The sequence below is a fragment of the Petaurus breviceps genome, unplaced genomic scaffold (assembly GCF_028583685.1).
Source record: "Petaurus breviceps papuanus isolate PSGF00001 unplaced genomic scaffold, PetGlider_PUasm1.0 207, whole genome shotgun sequence".
In the NCBI taxonomy this organism is placed as follows: domain Eukaryota; kingdom Metazoa; phylum Chordata; class Mammalia; order Diprotodontia; family Petauridae; genus Petaurus; species Petaurus breviceps.
The window spans coordinates 31,569,250-31,586,844 of record NW_027185850.1 but is presented as its reverse complement, the minus strand read 5'-3'; the positions used below and the strand labels follow the sequence as shown (position 1 = coordinate 31,586,844).

The window sequence follows — 17,595 nt, the reverse complement described above, 5'->3', positions numbered from 1 at the left end:
AGGGGGGCGCGGGGCCCGGCCCGAGCCTGGGCTTGGCACTCCAGGCCCCTGCGTCCTCGCTTCCGGCAGCCGGTCGGCAGACCTTCCCTTCCCCGCCCCCGAACCCCCGGGGCGGCGGGTCTCTGAGGAACGAGCTTCCCGTGCAGGTGGACGAGGCCGCGCAGGTTTTCCTGCTTATGCGCAAGGGCCACCGCATCTCCCGCAACGTGCGCCTGGCCTGGTTCCTGAACCACCTCCGGCAGCCGGTGCGGGCGGCATCGGCCGAGGAGCTGGTGAGCGGGGGCGCGGCGGGGTCCGGGGCGGGCGGGGTGGGGGTGCCCCCCCGCGGCGCGCTGACCGCCCCGCCCCCACAGCTCCGCTCCGAGCCTGAGCTGGCCGTGCTCAGCGTTCTCCCGCCGGGGTGGCAGCCGGACGAGCCGCTGGCATCCCCGGGCCGGGCGCTGCTGCTGGTGCCGTCCACGCGCGTCACCTTCCTGGCGTGGCGCTACCGCTTCGTCATCGAGCTGGACCTGAGCCCGTCCACGGGCATCGTGGTGAGCCGCCCCGGGCCCTTCAGCCCCACTGCCCTGCCCTGGGGAGGGGGTGCCGAGGGCCCCCCCCTCCTGCCCTGGGGAGGGCGTGCCGAGGGCCCCCCAACCTGCCCTGGGGAGGGCGTGCTGAGGGTCCCTTCCCCCTCCCCCATGGGCAGTCTCAGGTTGGGGTCTGGGCCCTTTCCCCTGACCCGCCCCTCCCCCAGGATGATTCCACTGGGGAGATTCTCTTTGACGAGGTATTCCGGGCCCTCTCCCGGTGCCTGGAGGGGCTGCTTCGGCCCTTCCGAGTCCCGGGCTCCTCCATCACCTTCCAGCCGGAGATCTACGTGACCATCCAGGCCTATTCCTCCATCATCGGCCTCCAGTCCCACCAGGTAGGGAGGGGCCAGCCCCTGGTGGAGGAGGCTCTTTTGTCAGCCCCCCTGGGGCTGCCCCAGCCACTCTGAGGTGGGATTGGAGCCCGAGTCCTGGCACCAGGCAGAGGGGTCCCAGCGCTGGCACTGTGTCCTCCCCCCCATGCCCAGGTGCCTGACAAGCTTGAAGGCAGGGCTCTGGGTTCAAATCCCACCTCAGCCCCTTTTTAGCCAGGTGAGCCTCACAGGTAACTCACTCCCTGAGCTTCCACTGAAAGTGGTCAATAACAAGTGGGAGAAGAGCCTGAAGAGCTTTTCTAGCCTTTGGGCACAGTGTTCTCGCCATGGTGATGTCTTACTTTCGAATTGGGCTTGCATAGCGATGCCCTGGTGTGGGTAGCCTCCAGACATCATCTTCTGCCCACATGACCCCAGCCTCCCTTCACACCCACTCTGTTGTGCAAAGCCCACTGTCCTCCCTGCGTGCTGGGACCCCATGCCCTGACTCATCCAGAACCAGGGAAGCTGAGGCAGCCAGATCCAACCTGATATGAACAAGATTTCCTTCAGCCTCCCAGACAAGTTGCCATCTGGTGAGGGGGTAAGCCCACCCCTCTGAGCACTTATTAGACATCTGCTGTATGCAGGGAGATCCAGCCAAGGGAGCTAGGGAAAGCTCCCTAAAGGAGATGGGACTTGAGCTGAGTTTTGAAGACAGGCCTCCAGAAGGCCTAGGTCAGAAAGGAGAGTGTTCTTAGGATGAGGCACAGCCTGGGCAAAGGTGTGGAGATGGGATGTAGAAGATAAGTGCTTGTGTGTGCAAGGAGGCCAGATGGAAAGTGACATGGACCCGTCCTTCAGCTGGGCTGTGAAGGGCTTTCAGTGCCGAACAGGAGCTTGAGTTCTGTCATGAGGTTTGGGGCTCCAGAGGGGGTGACAAGGGGAGGAGCATGAAGGTTAAGAGGGACTGTACTATAGTAGACTGTACTGGGGAGGATACCTTTGGCCAAAGGGACGGCTGCTCTGTGCGCTCGTGCAGTGCCCGTGACGTGGGGCCATCAAGGGTGATGACTGTGTGAGGGGAGACAAGGGAACAGACATGGGCAGTGTAAAGAGGGGCTCGACACGGCTTGGTGACTGGCTGGCTCTGGGAGTAGGCGAGGATGGCTGAGGGCATGAACCTGACTGACGGGGGAGAAGATTGGGCAAGATGGACAAGGCAGAAGGAGTGGTTGGTGGCACACATCACGCTTAAGATGCCTGCAGGAGCTCCAGGTAGGACTGACGCTCCAAAGAGATGGAGACTGGGGGTCATCAGTGTAGGAACAGCAGTGAAATCCAGGGGGCTAGTGAGGCTGTTGAGGGCGGAATGTAGGGAACAAAGAGAAGAGGATGGCTGGGGTCAAGCTGTGCTTACCGGGTGAAGCCGAGCTTGTAAAGACAAGCAGTGCCAGGACCGTGGGGCGGGAGAGGACACAGCCGCCAAGGGTTGGCATTTGGCTTGGAAAGCCCCTCAGCTGAGGAGCGTGCTAGGATGTCAGCCTAGATTCTGCTCCCCAGAAGTTTTGCTTCCCTCTTTGCTCTTGGGGGCCAAGCAGTGCCAAGTCTCCAGCTCTCTGTGCCCACCGCCTTCTTCCTGCCCCAGCTGCTCCAGGCTGAATGTGAGCCCTGGCTCCTTCCACATCTCCGGTCTCTCCTTGCTTTGGTTTTGTTCCTCCCTCTTACTGCCTTCCTCAGATACGGCGCCAGTCCTGAGTGCTGGCCATGGCCACCTCCCCGCTTAACTTAGACCGACTTTGAGTTCACTTCAGATATTTCCATGGTGAACTGCTAACTGCCCACCAGGACCCCCAGATCTTTCTCCCTCGTACTATTCTGCTGCTTTTTCCTGTGCTTTTTTTCTACAAATGTCTTTTGAAAAGGTAAGCAAGATTCTGGCCATGCTGATGCCATCTGTGGCCCATTACATGAGGCGTTGTTGTTCTGCCTGTGGGCGAGAGAGCTGCTCTCACTGTTTGGCCTTTAAGGATGGACCCAGGAGTTTGTGTCAGAACAAGCTTCCTCCCCATGAGAGCCGCCCCACGGTGCACAGGGTGAGCTCCCTATCCTGGGCTGCAAGCAGAGGGTGGATGACCGTTGGTCAGGGCCTGCCAGGCCTCAGAGGCCTTGCCGTCCTCTGCCCTGCCCTCCCTTGATACATCCTGCTGGGGAGCGGCCGCTCGCGGCTGCGGAGCTGCAGGGAGCTCTTCACGCTCTCTGTCACATCCACAGCGCTTTTTCTTTTGTCTCTGTTTTGTTCTTGAGGTTCTTGTTTCTCAGACTGGCTTTCTCTGTTAAGTTTTCTCTTGGGAGGGGGCTCACCGTTAGAATCTAGGGACGTGTCTGACTTGTCTGTCCCTTCCTTTTATGGCACAGATCCAAGTGACCATTGGCCACAACCTGCTTGTCATTCTAGATCTATCTGGGAGGGACCTCAGACTTGAGACCCCCATTTGGTGCAGTGACTTGTCTAAGGTCGCATGAGTGCATTTGGATTCAGGTCCTCGACTCCAAGCCCAGCCATTGAGTGAGAATCAGATCCTGGGTCTGATTCCTCCAGGTAGTGACTCTTCTGCCTTCTGTCCTGGCAATCTGTGGTCCCCTCCTGTGACCAGGTCACTGTTCTCTCTGCGCATGGTCTTTGCTGAAATACTCTTCTCTGGCTCTGAACTCTCCTAACGTGAGTTTGCTTTCTTGAGATCTAATGATGGGTGGTTCTCTTGCCTCCCTTCCCTTGCCCCTCCTGCAGCCATGCTGCAGTCATGGGCCTCATCTCCAGCCACCTCCCCTCCCAGGTCACAGCTGCTGCCCTGCTCCTAGGTGGAGAGAGCCCCCCCAGTGCCCTCAGAGGCCATGTGTGCCAGGATCCGGCCGGATCTTTGGTGTATACCTTGGATTTCCTGTGCATCATTCCCCACTGCCTTCATCATCGCAACTTTGGCTGGTGGGGTAGACAGAGGTGGCCTGTTTCCTCTTCACTTTAAAACCCTTTTGCCTGGATTTGTGAGGACTTGTCTTTTGGGGGCTCTCTCCACCTAGCAGAAAGCTGTGCTTGTGAACTGAAATTCCATTATCCTCTTCTCAGAACCCATCTTTTTTTCATCAGCTGCTCACTTCCCAGACCTCCACTTTTCTTCTGAGTCCTTTGCCTCTTTGGGCAGCAGTCACTCCCCAGGCATTTAGGAGGACCTTCTAGGTGCCAGGCACTGGGGAAACCCAAGACCCAGTCCCAAGGTCCTTGTCTTCTGGGAGCCTACACAGCATGATGGGGAGGTTTGTCTGCTTCACAGTGGATGCAGAATCTAGATCCAGCTCTTTAGAGAGAGTCACAGTTTTGTGGACGATCCTCTTTCCCTTCTCCTTTGTGTGTACAAAGACTCGTGTTTGGGGCCGCATTCAGAATAAAAGAGAATTGATTTTATAAGTATTTAACTGTGTAATAAACTTGGCTTTTATTGTGTCTGTGCCTGATGTCCCAGCCCCAGGGAGCCCAAGTGCACACACACAGCCTGAGCGACTGATAACTGGCTAGGTCAAGCGATTCAGCAAGTCTGGCATTCTCTTGAGACTCGCTGCCACCTCGTGAGGGAGGAACTCTAGGCATTATTGTCTCTCTTTTACCCATGGGGAGCCTGAGGCTTACAAAAGTGAAGACACTTGCCTGTGGTCCGCTCAGCGCCATCTGATGCTAGTAAATGTCAGGAAGGGGATTCCAGTTCAGATCTCTGAGCATTTCCTCTACCACCTCTCCCCCACCCCCACCCCTGCTAAGAGGAACAAGTGTTTATATAGCACCTACTGTGTGCCCAGCACTGTGTGTGCTGTTTTCCAAATACCTCATTTGATCCTCACAACCACCCTGTGACGAGGCAGGGCTGTTCCAGCCCCCATTTTATAGATGAGGAAACTGAGGGAAACTGATTAAGTGACTTTCCCAGGGTCACAAAGCTAGGAAATATCTGGGGCCAGATTTGAACTCAGGTTTTCCTCCCTTGAGGCCCAGCGCTCAGTCCATTGCTGTCACTTTACTGTTCATGGAGGCTAGTCTGACCTCCTTTGGGTTCCATTTCAGTAAGGATATGAAGGGTCTGGAGGGGGTCCAGAGGAAGGCAGCTGGCTCATCATGAGAGCGATAGCCAGAGCTAGGCATGTTTAGTGACAATTTCTGGGGACATGACAGCTGTTCTTGGGGGGAGGGTTGTTAGGTGGTGAAAGCATCATCCCAAGGTCTTCCTGAGCCAATCCCTCCCTGCCAGGTGCTGGTTCAGGGCTGTCTCTTGGAGCCTTCTCGGCGAGAGACCTTCTTGCAGCAGGTATATGCCCAGCTCTGTGTCTTCGAGAACAAGGTGGCTGCCACACTCCAGCAGCAGTATGAGCCCCGGAGCCAGGTACATGGGCAGGAGCTGACCACTTCTGTGTCCCAAGGGCATGACTCAAGCACATGGTCACAGGCTGGGTACCTCTGCACCCTGGGGCATGGTGGTGGGGAGCAGACTCTGGGCTGTGGACTTGATGGGGTAGGACGGAGCCATCAGGTTGGGCTGTTGTACGTAGGCAAGAAACAGTAACAGTGTTTCTCATGGGCCCGGGGTTAGGTGGATGCGTCCCATTTGGGCCAGGACCGTCCCCCCAGCTCAGCTGGGGTCTCCATGGTGACAGCTGACATCGGCCTCGTCAGTATGATCCGCCAAGGCATTCTAGCTCTGCAGCTTCTGCCGTCTAACTCTAGTGCTGGTTAGCGGGCACTGGGGGAGGGATGGGACGTGATGGTGATGTGGGAAGGGAGCCCAGGGCTCTCAGGGACTTGGGGTCTTTCTACCTGAGGGCACAGCTTGGGCACCTCCAAGGCTCAGTGACTCTGGTGATGCTGGCATCTTAGAGGCCGAGCTGGGCTTGGGGCCTCGGCCTAGCCGCGCACAGGGGCTGACTGCTGCCCCCTCCTCAGGTATCATTGTGATCACTGATGGGGTGACCAGCGTCCCAGATGTCGCAGTCTGTGAGACGCTGCTGAATCAGCTACGGAGTGGCACCGTGGCGTGTTCCTTCGTGCAGGTACGTAGTTCAGGGCCCTGCCTCAGGTCCTGGGCTACATTCTCAGGGCTCTCCCTTGGTGCTCCCCTCTCTTACCCAGTCCCTTGCCCAGGGCATCAGCTCAACCCGTGACATCCTCTGCATGTGGCCTCCAGCCTCAAACTTGCTGCCTCTCAAAGAGTCTCGTTCCATCAGTGGAGGCTTGGGGTGGGCCTTGTGGCCCCTGCGCCCCCCCAGCCTGCCCCTACCTCTCCCCAGGTGGGGGGCGTGTACTCCTATGACTGCAGCTTCGGCCACGTGCCTAACGTGGAGCTGATGAAGTTCATGGCCATGGCCACCTTTGGTTCCTACCTCTCCACGTGTCCTGAGCCAGAGCCCAGCAGCCTGGGCCTGAGTGTCTACCACCGGGCATTTCTGCTCTATTCCTTCCTGCACAGCGGCGAGGCCCTGAATCCGGAGTACTACTGTGGTGAGGAGGGAGTGGGCAGAGCGGAGGCAGGGCTGGCCCCGGGAGCCCCAGCCCTGACTCCCTGCCTGCCCCTCCCCAGGCTCCCAGCACCGCCTGTTCAATGAACATCTGGTGTCTGCCAGCAGCAACCCCGCCCTGGCGCTGCGCCGGAAGAAGCATGCAGAGAAGGAGGTGCCTGCCGACCTGGTCAGCACTGTGTCCGTGCGGCTGAGGGAGGGCTACAGCGTCCGTGAGGTCACCCTGGCCAGAGGTGGGGGTCCTGCTGAGGTGCCTGGCCATGGAGAGGCGCAGGGCCTGAGTGGGTGGCCGGGTGCCCCGAGTTCTGGCTGACCCCACTCCCCTCCCCTGCAGGGGGCTCCCACTTGGAGGTGAAGCTGGTGCTGCTGTGGAAACACAACATGAGGATTGAGTACGTGGCCCTGGCCCCCTGGCCCCTGGAGTGTGCGGGGCCTCGGGGGACGTGGGTGGAAGTGACCATGGAGGGAGGCTATGACATCCTGCATGATGTGTCCTGTGCCCTGCGGCAGCCCATCCGCTCCCTCTACCGCACCCACGTCATCCGCCGCTTCTGGAACACGCTGCAGAGGTGAGCTTCCCCTGGCACGTGTCTCAGGCCACTACTGTCCCCTCACCCCCTCGGGGCCACCACACCTGCTGTGTTTGGGGGAGACATGGCCTCATTCTATTGCCGCTTCTCTTGCAGCATTAACCAGACAGACCAGATGCTAGCACACCTGCAGGCTTTCTCTTCTGTCCCAGAACATTTCACACTTCCTGACAGCACCAAGAGTGGAGTTCCCCTCTTCTATATCCCACCTGGCTCCACCACCCCAGTAAGTTACTCTTGCCCTTCCTTACCTGAGGTTCCCCTCTGAGACCTTGTCCCTGCACCCAGGCCCTCAGTGTTTTGTCCAAGCTCTCAGTCCCTTCCCCAAGTCTGGCATGTGGCCTGCACTAGGCCCAGGGGAAGCTCCTTGTTCTGAGTTGTGTTCCTTTGAAAACTGAGGGAAACTGACTGAAGAACCCAGCAGGAAGCTTTGAAATGCCCATCAGTGGAGCATGACCAGCTCTGAGTTGTCAGGAGCTCGGCTTGATCCCTCTAAAACCCAGACCCAGGATTTTGTTTGCATCCCAGGGAGGGAGACTCGAGCAGCCACCACCAGCCTTCCTCTGTGGCTTCCGAGCCCAGGCTGGCTTCGAGGCTGCAGACACTGACTAGGAAAACTCACTTTCCAGCAAGGACAGTCTAGACAGGATGGCATTTCTGGGAAAGAAAGGGATTCTGCTGAGAAGCCAAGAACTAGCCTGTTGGCCTTGGAAGGCAGGCATTACATGGCCTGGGCCTCCGGCCTGCCCCGGACTCCCGGCTAACCGTGGAAGGCATTGACTGGCTCAGCTCAGGAACTCCCCAAGCACTTCAGTTCAGTTCAGCAAATTCTTATTAGCAGTCTGCTGTGTGCCAGGCCCTGTGCTGGGTCCTAGCGACCCCAAGGTAAACCAAACTGTCTCTTCTACCCAGGAGCTGATATTCTGCTGGGGCTTTCAGCATGTGAGCAGATAAATCCATTACTGCTCCCTGAAGGAAGGGGGTGGCACCAACAGGGCAGAGTGTCTGTAGGAGGTGGCCCTTACCTGGACCTTTGGGGGCTTCTTTGTGCTTCCAGGCAGGAGGGAGGGGGCCAGCTCGGGGTGCTGCCTAAATGGAAGTGGAGAGTGAGAAGACATCCCCCTCCAGTTAGCCCAGAGCCCGGCTGGGGAAGGCTCTTTTCAGAGTCAAGGCGACCAAATGATGCCCAGGGTGCTTCCTCGCCAGCTTAGATTTTTAAAACTTCCCTAGGAGATTGAAGTAAAAGCCAGCCAGCAGCAGGAGAAAGATGAGAGAGAAAGCCAGTCCTGCCAGGATGGAATCTGATCTTAGGACAACCCATAGGGTTTGGGGAAGGGTCTGGACACTGCTCAGGCAGACAGGACAGAGAGCCACGCCACTCCTTACTGCCTGCACTGCTGGCAACAACCAGGGAGATGAGTGGAGAGCCCCCTCTGCCCTGGCCCCACCCTGGAAGCACTCCATCTCCAGCAGCTGTGACTTCTGAGAGGGAGAGGGCAGCTTCTCAGGACTGGAGAGAAGTGAGTGAGTGTCCCTGTTTTCCACAAAAAAGGAAAAGAAGGGATTTTGTCATGGGTAGACAGTGAGATGGGTTCAGGTTGTAAAACTCTAGATGGCATCATTGAAGGGAGCATGTGGTAGAGGCTGGGCACAAAGCTTCCTTGGCACTCACGTCATTGTCCTAAGGAATGCTTTTACTGACTGAATGTTGTAGAAAGACCCTTGGCCCTGAGTCAGCAGACATGGCCTCTCAGCTCTGACCCTTCACCCTGTTGTCTGGGACTGGTAGGGGAATCAGAGGTCAGGCACAAGGGTGGGGGGGCCTGCGGCCCAGTGTGCACTAACGGCAGGCATTTAATACATGCTTCACATTCTTGTTGATAGAGGGTAGAGGCGTGAGCCCTCGTTGGGGAGGAGGCTGTTGCAGTGGGAGCAGTCAGGATGCTAGCCCATTGGCTGGAGCCTTTGAAGAAGAAGTTCAGTATTGGGCATCAACGTAAAGTCTTGCCCTTGTGGACAAAAAGTTATCTTTGCAAGTAGAAGATGGGAGAGGCACAGAGAGAAAGCAGCTGAGGGTTAGAGTGGACTGCGAGCTGAGCATGACTACGCTCAGTCTGGGGCTGTCCTGAGGGAGGCCAGCTCCCAGGAGCTCGGAGGTGGTACTTGCGTGTGCAGCCCAGGCGGGGGGGGGGGGGGGGCGGGGGGGGGAGGGGCCGGGAGGGGGGAAGACTCGGGGAAGGGGGGGCGGGGCTCAGCCTGGTTCTGCTCCGTTCCAGATGGCAGAACCAGGAGCCATCAGGCCCGATCCCAACTCTTTGTCAGGAGAAACCTCCCAACAGTGACTGCCGGAAATGAGCCCAGTCAGTGTTTGGAGGGAGTGAGCTCCTTGTCCTGGGCGGTGTTTTAGTGGGGCTTCCTTTCTAGAATGGGCTGGACTGGGTGATGGCTGAAGGACATCTTATGATCATGAATCTCCGCCTACTCCACTCCTGTCTCCACACAGTGTCAAAAATGTTTTCCCAAAGTGCCCTGAACTCCATTGGCTCCCTCCTGCCGCTGGCCACAGCCAGATACCAGGCTACCCTTCCAGCTTTATTTACCTGCCTCCCCTTCCCTCCCTCTACAGTCCAGGCCACCTGTCTGTCTCCTTTTGCTCTTTGCCTGCCCAGAGCCCCCCCTTCTTGGAGCATTCTTCCTCACCTCTCCTCTCTGCTCCCTAGAATCTTAGGTTTCTTCCTTGCCAGGAACTGTCCCCAGAAAGTTGTCTTGAATTTATTTTATATCTTCTTCTACCTGCATGTTGGATGTGTGTACATGCAGCAGAATGTAACATTTTTGAAGACCAGGCCCGTCTTCTGTGGCCCAGGGCAGTGCCTGCATGGGGCAGGGTGCCAGAGTTTATGGATTAGTGGATTAATCACCTCAGCACATAGCAACTTCTCCTTCATAGAGAGGATTCAGGTTTGGACTTGGCTGAGGCCTCTGAGGTTCTAGGGTTCCCAGCTTGTATTTGTCCTCCAGATGAGAGAAATTTGGATGATTTTTGAGAAGGGGAGTAGTGTGGTCAGGTCTGTGTCAGGAATCTTAGTGAAGGATGGATTGAAGAGGGGAGAGCCTGGACTCGGGGAAACCAGTGGTCCAGGGGAGAAGTGGTAGGGACCTGGTCTTCTGAGTGGAGAGAGGGGTTTCAGGCCCCTCTCTTGTCACTTCTGATCATGAGCAGACTCGGCATAGCTGCTACCACTCCAGTTCTTTCTGGTGCATCCTTCCTGACCCCAGGCTGAGGCCTGCTTCTGCTCTGAACCTCATTATCCCTCCCACATCCTTCTGCGGCTCCCTGTCCTGGGCTGGGGCCACACTTCTGGAGATCCCAGGAGGTTTTTTCAATTAGGGTAGAACAGTAAGGAGGCATGGGAACAGTATTGAGTGCAAGATTGTGGTGTCCCTCCATTACAGATGTAGGAGGGGCCAGAGCAGGGATGGGAACCCTGGAGGCCCCTCAAGAGAGACCATAGCCACCGTTCCTTCTCATTGGACGCCAGGGCCCTTCACCATCTTGTCAGCTGTGTGGCTCCATTGTTTGTCCTTCCCAGATGTCACAGCAGGGAGGAGAGGTAGGGTGGGACCAGCTCTCAGGAGATGTCCCTGAGCCTAGCCTGGGCCCATGTCCAGAGTAGGCTGCACCCTCCAGATGGCATCATGGTCTCTGTCCTACCAAGTTTTCTTCAGTCATGGTGCTAGTTTCATACTTAAAATGCTTGAAGAACATGTTGTCAGTGGGCCTAGAGGTTGTCCTGCATGGAGATCTTGAGCTGCTAACGGGTCTGAAGTCTAGGGTAGTCTGCCAGCTCCCAGCCAGGGAAGGAAGTGTTGGCTGTGAATTGGCTTCCTGAGCTGGCACATAAGTGTGCCCCTCAGTCAGGGCTTGCTAGGCAGCTCCACCCTGGGCACAGGATACAGGGACCTTTTCCCCATCCCTTCCTTAGCTCATTCCCCACCCTCAGTGGTGGGGTCACTTCTCAGCAGCATTCATGGGGTGTGTCTGCAGGCCCTTTTGTGGCCCCAGTTAGTCTTTGCCCCACTCTATCAGAAATCCTGTGGTTTCAAGGCCAGTCCTGCCACTCAGCCACAATGTGACTTCTGGCAGGAATTTGCCCTGCGTAGGCCCTGGCTTCAGACACCTCAGAAGAAAGATGGTATTCTCCACAGCCAGCAAGCATTAGGTGCCTGCTATATGCCAGGCACTGTTATCCACTGGGGATGCCATCTAGGAAAACCCCATGTGCATGTATGGGCATGTATGGAGCATGTACAGGCAGAGAGGCGGGGGCTGAAGTAATTGGCATATGGAACTCCCAGGTGACAAGTTGTCACCCTCTTAGTCTCAGAAAACAATGGGGCCCCCAACCAGTGGGCTGGAGGTGGCACCTGAATGCTAGGCTTCCTAGCTCTGAGGCTGCCTCTCAGTAGCACAGCTGCCCTCGGGGCAGGAATCAGTGGGATTCTAGGGGGATCAGGAAAAGCTTCATGCAGAAAGCAGTGCCTGGCATAAGCTCTGAGGGGAGGGCAGGAGGAGTGGAGGGGGCGCCTAGACTGAGCAGATGTGGGGCCCAGGGCCTCTTCTCTTCCTTTTTCTTAAATTTTAAAATGTTTTTATGGATGTCTTCTTTTTGTATCAGTTTCTCCCCCTTCCAGAGAACCCTTCTGTGTAACAAGTACTGTTCTTTAATGACAAAAAGAAAAAGAAAACTATCGCCTCCCCCCCCCCAGCACATTAGCACATTTGGAGCGTATGGGTGCCACGCCAGTGGGATGGGGTGTCTCCTCATGTCGCTTTGTCACGCTCGCTTTTGATGGGCCGCTGGCTGTACTGATGTTGTTGTCCTCATCATGATGCCCTTGTTTTCCTGACTCAGCTTCTCTGTCTCGTTTTGAGTCCAGCGGCTGATAGTAGCAGCAGACGTTTACATCGCACTTCAAGGTTTGCAAAGTGTGTTACAGAGGCTGTCTCCTTAGGTCCTCACAGCCCCCCGGGAGACAGGTGCTGTTGTTATTCCCATGTTGCAGATGAGGAAACTGAGGCTGATGGAGGTGGGTGAATTGCCCAGGGTCCCATAGTCAGTCAGTCTGATGCAGGCTTCAGATTAAGGTCTGGCCCACTCCAAGCCCAGGGCTCAGCTGATCTGACTGGGATTGAAATGATGAGGACCTTGGGAGTAAGTAACTGTTCTTTCCTAGAGTTTGTGCTAGAGAAGAGGAAATCTGGCTTTGGTGTGACAGGCTCCTTAGATTTGGGGAGAGCAGATTTCAAAGGGTCCAGTGGAATGATAGGCAGGATCCCATGAAATAAAATGCTTCAGGGGAGATCAGGCCACGAGCAAGAAAGATGCTAAAGGAGCAGGTCTGAAGATACAAAGCGAAGCAGTTCTGGCTGGGAGGGTCCAGTGTGGATGCACAGGGACCTTTCCTGCCAGCCTACAGGGCAGGGAAGAGAAGCTGACAACTGATTGATGAATTTATCGTGCTCTCTGTGTGCGAAGCGCCCTGATGATGTGCGAGGTGAAGCAGCGTTAAGAGAAAGACTCAAGCTCAGAATGAAGTGAAGCCGGTGAGGGAAACAAAGCAAGACAGAAAGGGTACAGGCAGCTCGGACAGCTATTAGGATAGATGAGATAGAGACTGACGGAGAGAGTGCTCAGAGCATCAGGACCCAAACTCAGAGCTGTGTCAGAGGCGTTCAGGTCCCCTGGCCCAGGGGAAAGACAACCTGGAGGCATTGGCTGAGCCCTGTCATGGGAATCAGAAAAAGGGCAGCAAAAGGGGAAGAGAGAAAAGAGCCTGAATTTATGAGGCAGTGACCCTGCCTTTGATTCCTGGCAAAATGCTGGGGCATAACATAAGCTATGTGGTTAGTGCTGGGGCTCAGACACTTTGCCCTACTGGAGTGCTGGCTGCAGGCCTTGGCAGCCAGCCTCGTTTCCTTTGGTGCCAGGATTATGAAGGGAGATCAGGGCAAGGCCAGGTGTGGGGCGTGGCACACTCGGGACAGCGTGAACTCAGGGTGGTGTGCTGGGATGGTGTCAGAGCTGGTACAGTGGCCAGACGAGTCTTTCGTGAGTCAGGGCAGGGATTCAGGCATTGATTAAGTACCTGCTGTGTTCCAGGCCCTCTGCCCCATGCTAGGGACACAGAAGCCAAGAGGAAAGGGCCACTGCTGTTCATAACCTTGCCCTCTATTAAGGGAGAGTGTGAATATACACAAGGAAACAGAAAATAAAAGACTGGTGGCTTTGGATGGTATGCTTATCAAATTTATGTGAGGCTGATACAGAGATCCACAAAGGTCTCAACATTCTGGAACCTGGGGCTGAAAAATCAATAGAGATAAATGTAGTGTTTATTTATGAGCCCTTGGTTTAAAAAAACCAGCTTCCTAAGTGGAATATGGGGAAATACTAGCCAAGCAGCCATGCACCTGAGAAAGGCTCTGAGGGATTTAGGAGAATATGAATGAGCAGTAGCCTGTAGCTGCTACCAAAGGGAATCTGGGATTGCATAGAGTGGCCTGGCTTCCAGAAATAAGGAGGTCTGACCACATGCAGAGAATTGTGCTCTGTCCAGGGCACTTTAAGAAAGATGTTGGTGTGCGACGGCAGAAGACCTTGCCTCTCTGCCATGTGTGGATCATCTGAAGGAAAACTCAGGAGATTCAGTTGTTTTCAAGTACTTACTGCTATCCTGTGGAGGAAGGATCAGACTTTGCTTGGCCTCGGAGGTCACAACCAGGAGAAATGGAGAAAGGTTCAAAGAAACAAATTTAAGTTGAATATGAGGGAAAACTCCATAAACATTGGTGCTCTCTGAAGTAGAAGGGGCAGCCTCGGTAAGTGGTTAGGACCTCCAATTTTTTACATGATACTCACTTCCCCTTGGCCTCTACCCTCCCCCCTTGGACCCTTTCTCATAATGAAGCAAATTCATTAAACAAAACCAGCAGGTGAAGTGTTTACATCTGACCGTGCATCACACTGCACATTTACCGTCCCTGCTAGCTCTCCAGAGCAGAAGAAGGTATATTTCCATCATTGGTTCTTGGGAACAAAATAGTAGTTACAACTAATTAATTAATAGGAGTACAATTGTCTTTTAAATATTACTTTCATTTGCATTGGTCTGGCTACTTTCCTTAGCTCAGTCAGGCCAATACAGGGAGATTTATCATCAGCAAGCCAGGCACCTGAGGTGAATCATTTGGATATGGCCAAGCCTGAAACAAAGTAATTACAGTGTATTCAAACCATCTCTATATTGTAATGTTGCCCTCAGTGTGAGGCAGGACCTTGTTCAAGGGCTGAGGATGCAGAACACTGGAAGAACTGAGTGCTCTCAGTCTTGGCCATAATTAACGTCAGAAGAAAATCTTGGCTCGTGAAGCCAGATTGTGCCTGATGGAGCTGGTGTGTGCACAGGGTGCCCAGTCCTCTGCTGCCCTGCTCAGGACTGCTGTTGGGCAGTGGCCACGAGGAAGATCATTTTAGTTTCTGTGACATCTGTTAATGTAGGATGAAAGTGAAGGGAATGAGTGTGAAGAACTACATGTTCTTAGATAACTTTGATACTTCAACACAAAGGTCAGCAGAGGTGAGAGCAAGAGCAAATGGCAGAAAACGTGGTTCAGGAGCAAAGAAAGAGACATCAGAGGGTGTCTGCCCCACAGAAGCCTCCTGGCCACGTGGTGTGGACATCTGCTTTGAACAAGGAAGAGGCGAGGACCAGATGTGATGGTCACCAGGCTTGTTCTTTGTTTCACCCTGTGAAAATAATGCCAAATAACACCGTAGAAATGACATTTATTGGGTTTTGCCAGATGAGTACCCATATATTCCTGACTTGGAAGTCATTATGGAATCAGCTCCGTGTGTGTGTGTGTGTGTGTGTGTGTAGAAAGATAACTGACTTGTTAGAGCAGAGTTAAAAATTGATTGTTCAGTCATTTCAGTTGTGTCTGACTCTTCATGATCCCATCTGAAGTTTTGTTGGCAAAGATACTAGAGTGGTTTGCCATTTCTTTAGCTCCTTTTACAGATGAGGAAACTGAGGTAAGTGACTTGCCCAGGGTCACACCACTAGTGTGTGTCTGAAACCAGGTGTGAACTCCGGTCTTCCTGACTCCAGGCCCAGCTCTATTCACTGTGCCATCTTGCTGCTCTTAAAAATTAGTGTGAAACTAGAGTAAGAAAAATAATAAGTGAGGGAACAGAAATAAAACAACTCTAATCTGACCTATAGACATGAGGTTTTTATCACTGAAAAATGGGAAATGGACTGAAAAAAGGACATTCACCCCCAAGCATAGTAGTTTTATGTAGAATTTCAACCAGTGTGAAGCAGTGGCTATGACAAAAGACCAGAAGAATTCTTACCAATGGTGGCAGCAGGCAGTCCCGACCTAGAGAATCTTATGGGAAGGACATGGTGCTTCATAAAACACTGAAGGGTAGTGCAGGGAAACAAAACCAGTTTAAAGAAAGCTTGACAGGCACAATTACACACTCTTGTCTTCTTGTTCTGGGGTCATTTCAGGGTGAGATTGAAAGAGGAAAATGCAAAGGTTTTCATCACAAATGGGACCAAGATGATGCCACATTTGAACTCAGGCTTATTGAGCAAGTAGAAATGGCCCTTCACAATTTATCAGTATCTATGACGTACCAGGCGCTGCTTTAGGTGCTGAGAACACTGATGGCGAATAAAAAAATTCCTCTTTGCGTGGTGACTGTGCAGACACACGTAGATATGGACAGCATAAATACAGTGTGAATTAATCCCAACTCATTAAACACAAGCTAGTCTGGAAGAGAGGACACCAGTGACAGAGATGATTGGGAAATGCTTTCACATAAAAGGAGACACTTCAGGTAGGTGTTTCTAGAAGGAAGAGAGGGGTTTGTTGAAGCAGAGATGAGGAGGGATTGCATTCCAGGGATAGGGGTTATCCAGGACAAAGGAAGGGAGACAGGAGGCAGAGTGTTGTTGATGAAAAATATGGAGAAAGCCAGTTTGGCTAGATCACAGGCCATGACAGGGAGGCAGTTGGGTGCAGTGAGGCTGGAAAGACAAGTCAGGGCAAGGTTCAAGAGGGATGGAAAAGCTAACCTAAGAGGCAGTAGGGAGCCACCGGAGTTTATTAAGTAGGGGAGTGACATTCAGATCTGTGCTGCTTTGGCAGCAGTGTGGAAGAGGGGAATGACAAGTCAGGGAGACTAGTTAGGAGGCCGTTGCAAAAATCTAGGCAAGAGGCGAGGAGGGTCTGAACAAAGGTGGTAGTTAGCTCTGTGACTGGAGAAAGGATTGAGAGAGAGCTGGTGGAGAAAGATGAGTTTTGGCAGCTGATTGGATCTGAGTGGCGAGAGAGTCCAAGATAAATGCCAAGGGATTTCAGAAGGATGGTAGTCGTTTCTTTTCTCTTTTTAAATTTTTTCCTAAGTACATGTGAAAACAATTTGTAATAATCATTTTTTTAAATTTTGAGTTCTAAATTTTCTCCCTCCTTTCCTCCCTTTCTCCCTTTCCCCTTCATTGAGAAGGTAATCAATTGGATATAGGTTATACACATGTAGTTATGCAAAACCCATTTCCATGTTATCGTTTTTGTTTTGTTTTTTTTTTAGATTGGTCATTTTAAAATTTATTGTAATCTATAGACTAAAGGAAATGTCAGCTTACTACCAGAGGAGTAGTAGTATTTTAGTATTTGCCAACACTTGTAGGGAAAGAGGAAGGGAGAGACAGAGAAAGAGATGAATACACCTTTTTTTCTTATAATAATGAATGCAAGACGGTGCAGTACAGTGATAGAAATCTGGCTTTGGGAGTCGTGAGAACCTGATTCAAATCTCACTTTCAGCACCTACTTTCACTGCATGATTGTGGACAAGCCAACTGACTGACCCTTCATTGCACTACCCTGCTTTCTAAGACTATAAGTTGTGATACAGATCTGATAATGCATCAGTAGGAAGAATTTCCTTGCCAGGATGTTCCCTGTACCAATAAAACTAATGGTCCAATTCCTCCTCCTGTCCCTCTACACACACACTCATAGCATATTAGTTATGTTGCAAAAGAAAACACAGACCAAACCTACCCCTCTCTCTCACCCTTCACCCCCACCAAGAAAAATAAAGTAAAAGAAAGTATGCTTTGATTGGCACTCATACTCCATCAGTTCTTTCTCTGGAAGGGGGATAACATTTTTCAACGCAAGTCCTTCAGAATTGTCTTAGATTGTTGTGTTGCTGAGAATAGCTAAGTTATTCACAGTTGATCATTATACAATGTTGCTGTTAACTGTGCACAGTGTTCTGGTTCTGCTCACTTCACATTGCATCAGTTCATGTAAGTCTTTTCAGATTATTCTGAGAGCATCCTGCTTATTATTTCTTATAGTACAATAGTATTCTGTCATAATCATATACCACAAGTTGTTCAGCCATTCTCTAATTGACGGGCATCTCCTCAATTTCCATTTCTTTTTTTTTTTTTGTCACCACAAAAAGGGCT

General features: G+C 53.0%; 1 protein-coding gene across 2 annotated transcripts in view; it reads left to right on the top strand.

Moving 5' to 3' along the window:
• Positions 1–17,595, top strand: part of LOC138165068 (KICSTOR complex protein SZT2-like) — a 78,177-nt gene that overhangs the window by 151 nt on the left and 60,431 nt on the right. For both annotated transcript variants that reach the window (XM_069093190.1, XM_069093189.1), the window contains exons 2-11: positions 147–272; positions 354–533; positions 737–907; positions 5,182–5,313; positions 5,521–5,659; positions 5,871–5,977; positions 6,215–6,425; positions 6,505–6,675; positions 6,777–7,011; positions 7,129–7,258. In XM_069093190.1, the coding sequence (XP_068949291.1) occupies positions 147–272; positions 354–533; positions 737–907; positions 5,182–5,313; positions 5,521–5,659; positions 5,871–5,977; positions 6,215–6,425; positions 6,505–6,675; positions 6,777–7,011; positions 7,129–7,258 (1,602 nt within the window). The remainder of the gene's footprint in view (positions 1–146; positions 273–353; positions 534–736; positions 908–5,181; positions 5,314–5,520; positions 5,660–5,870; positions 5,978–6,214; positions 6,426–6,504; positions 6,676–6,776; positions 7,012–7,128; positions 7,259–17,595) is intronic.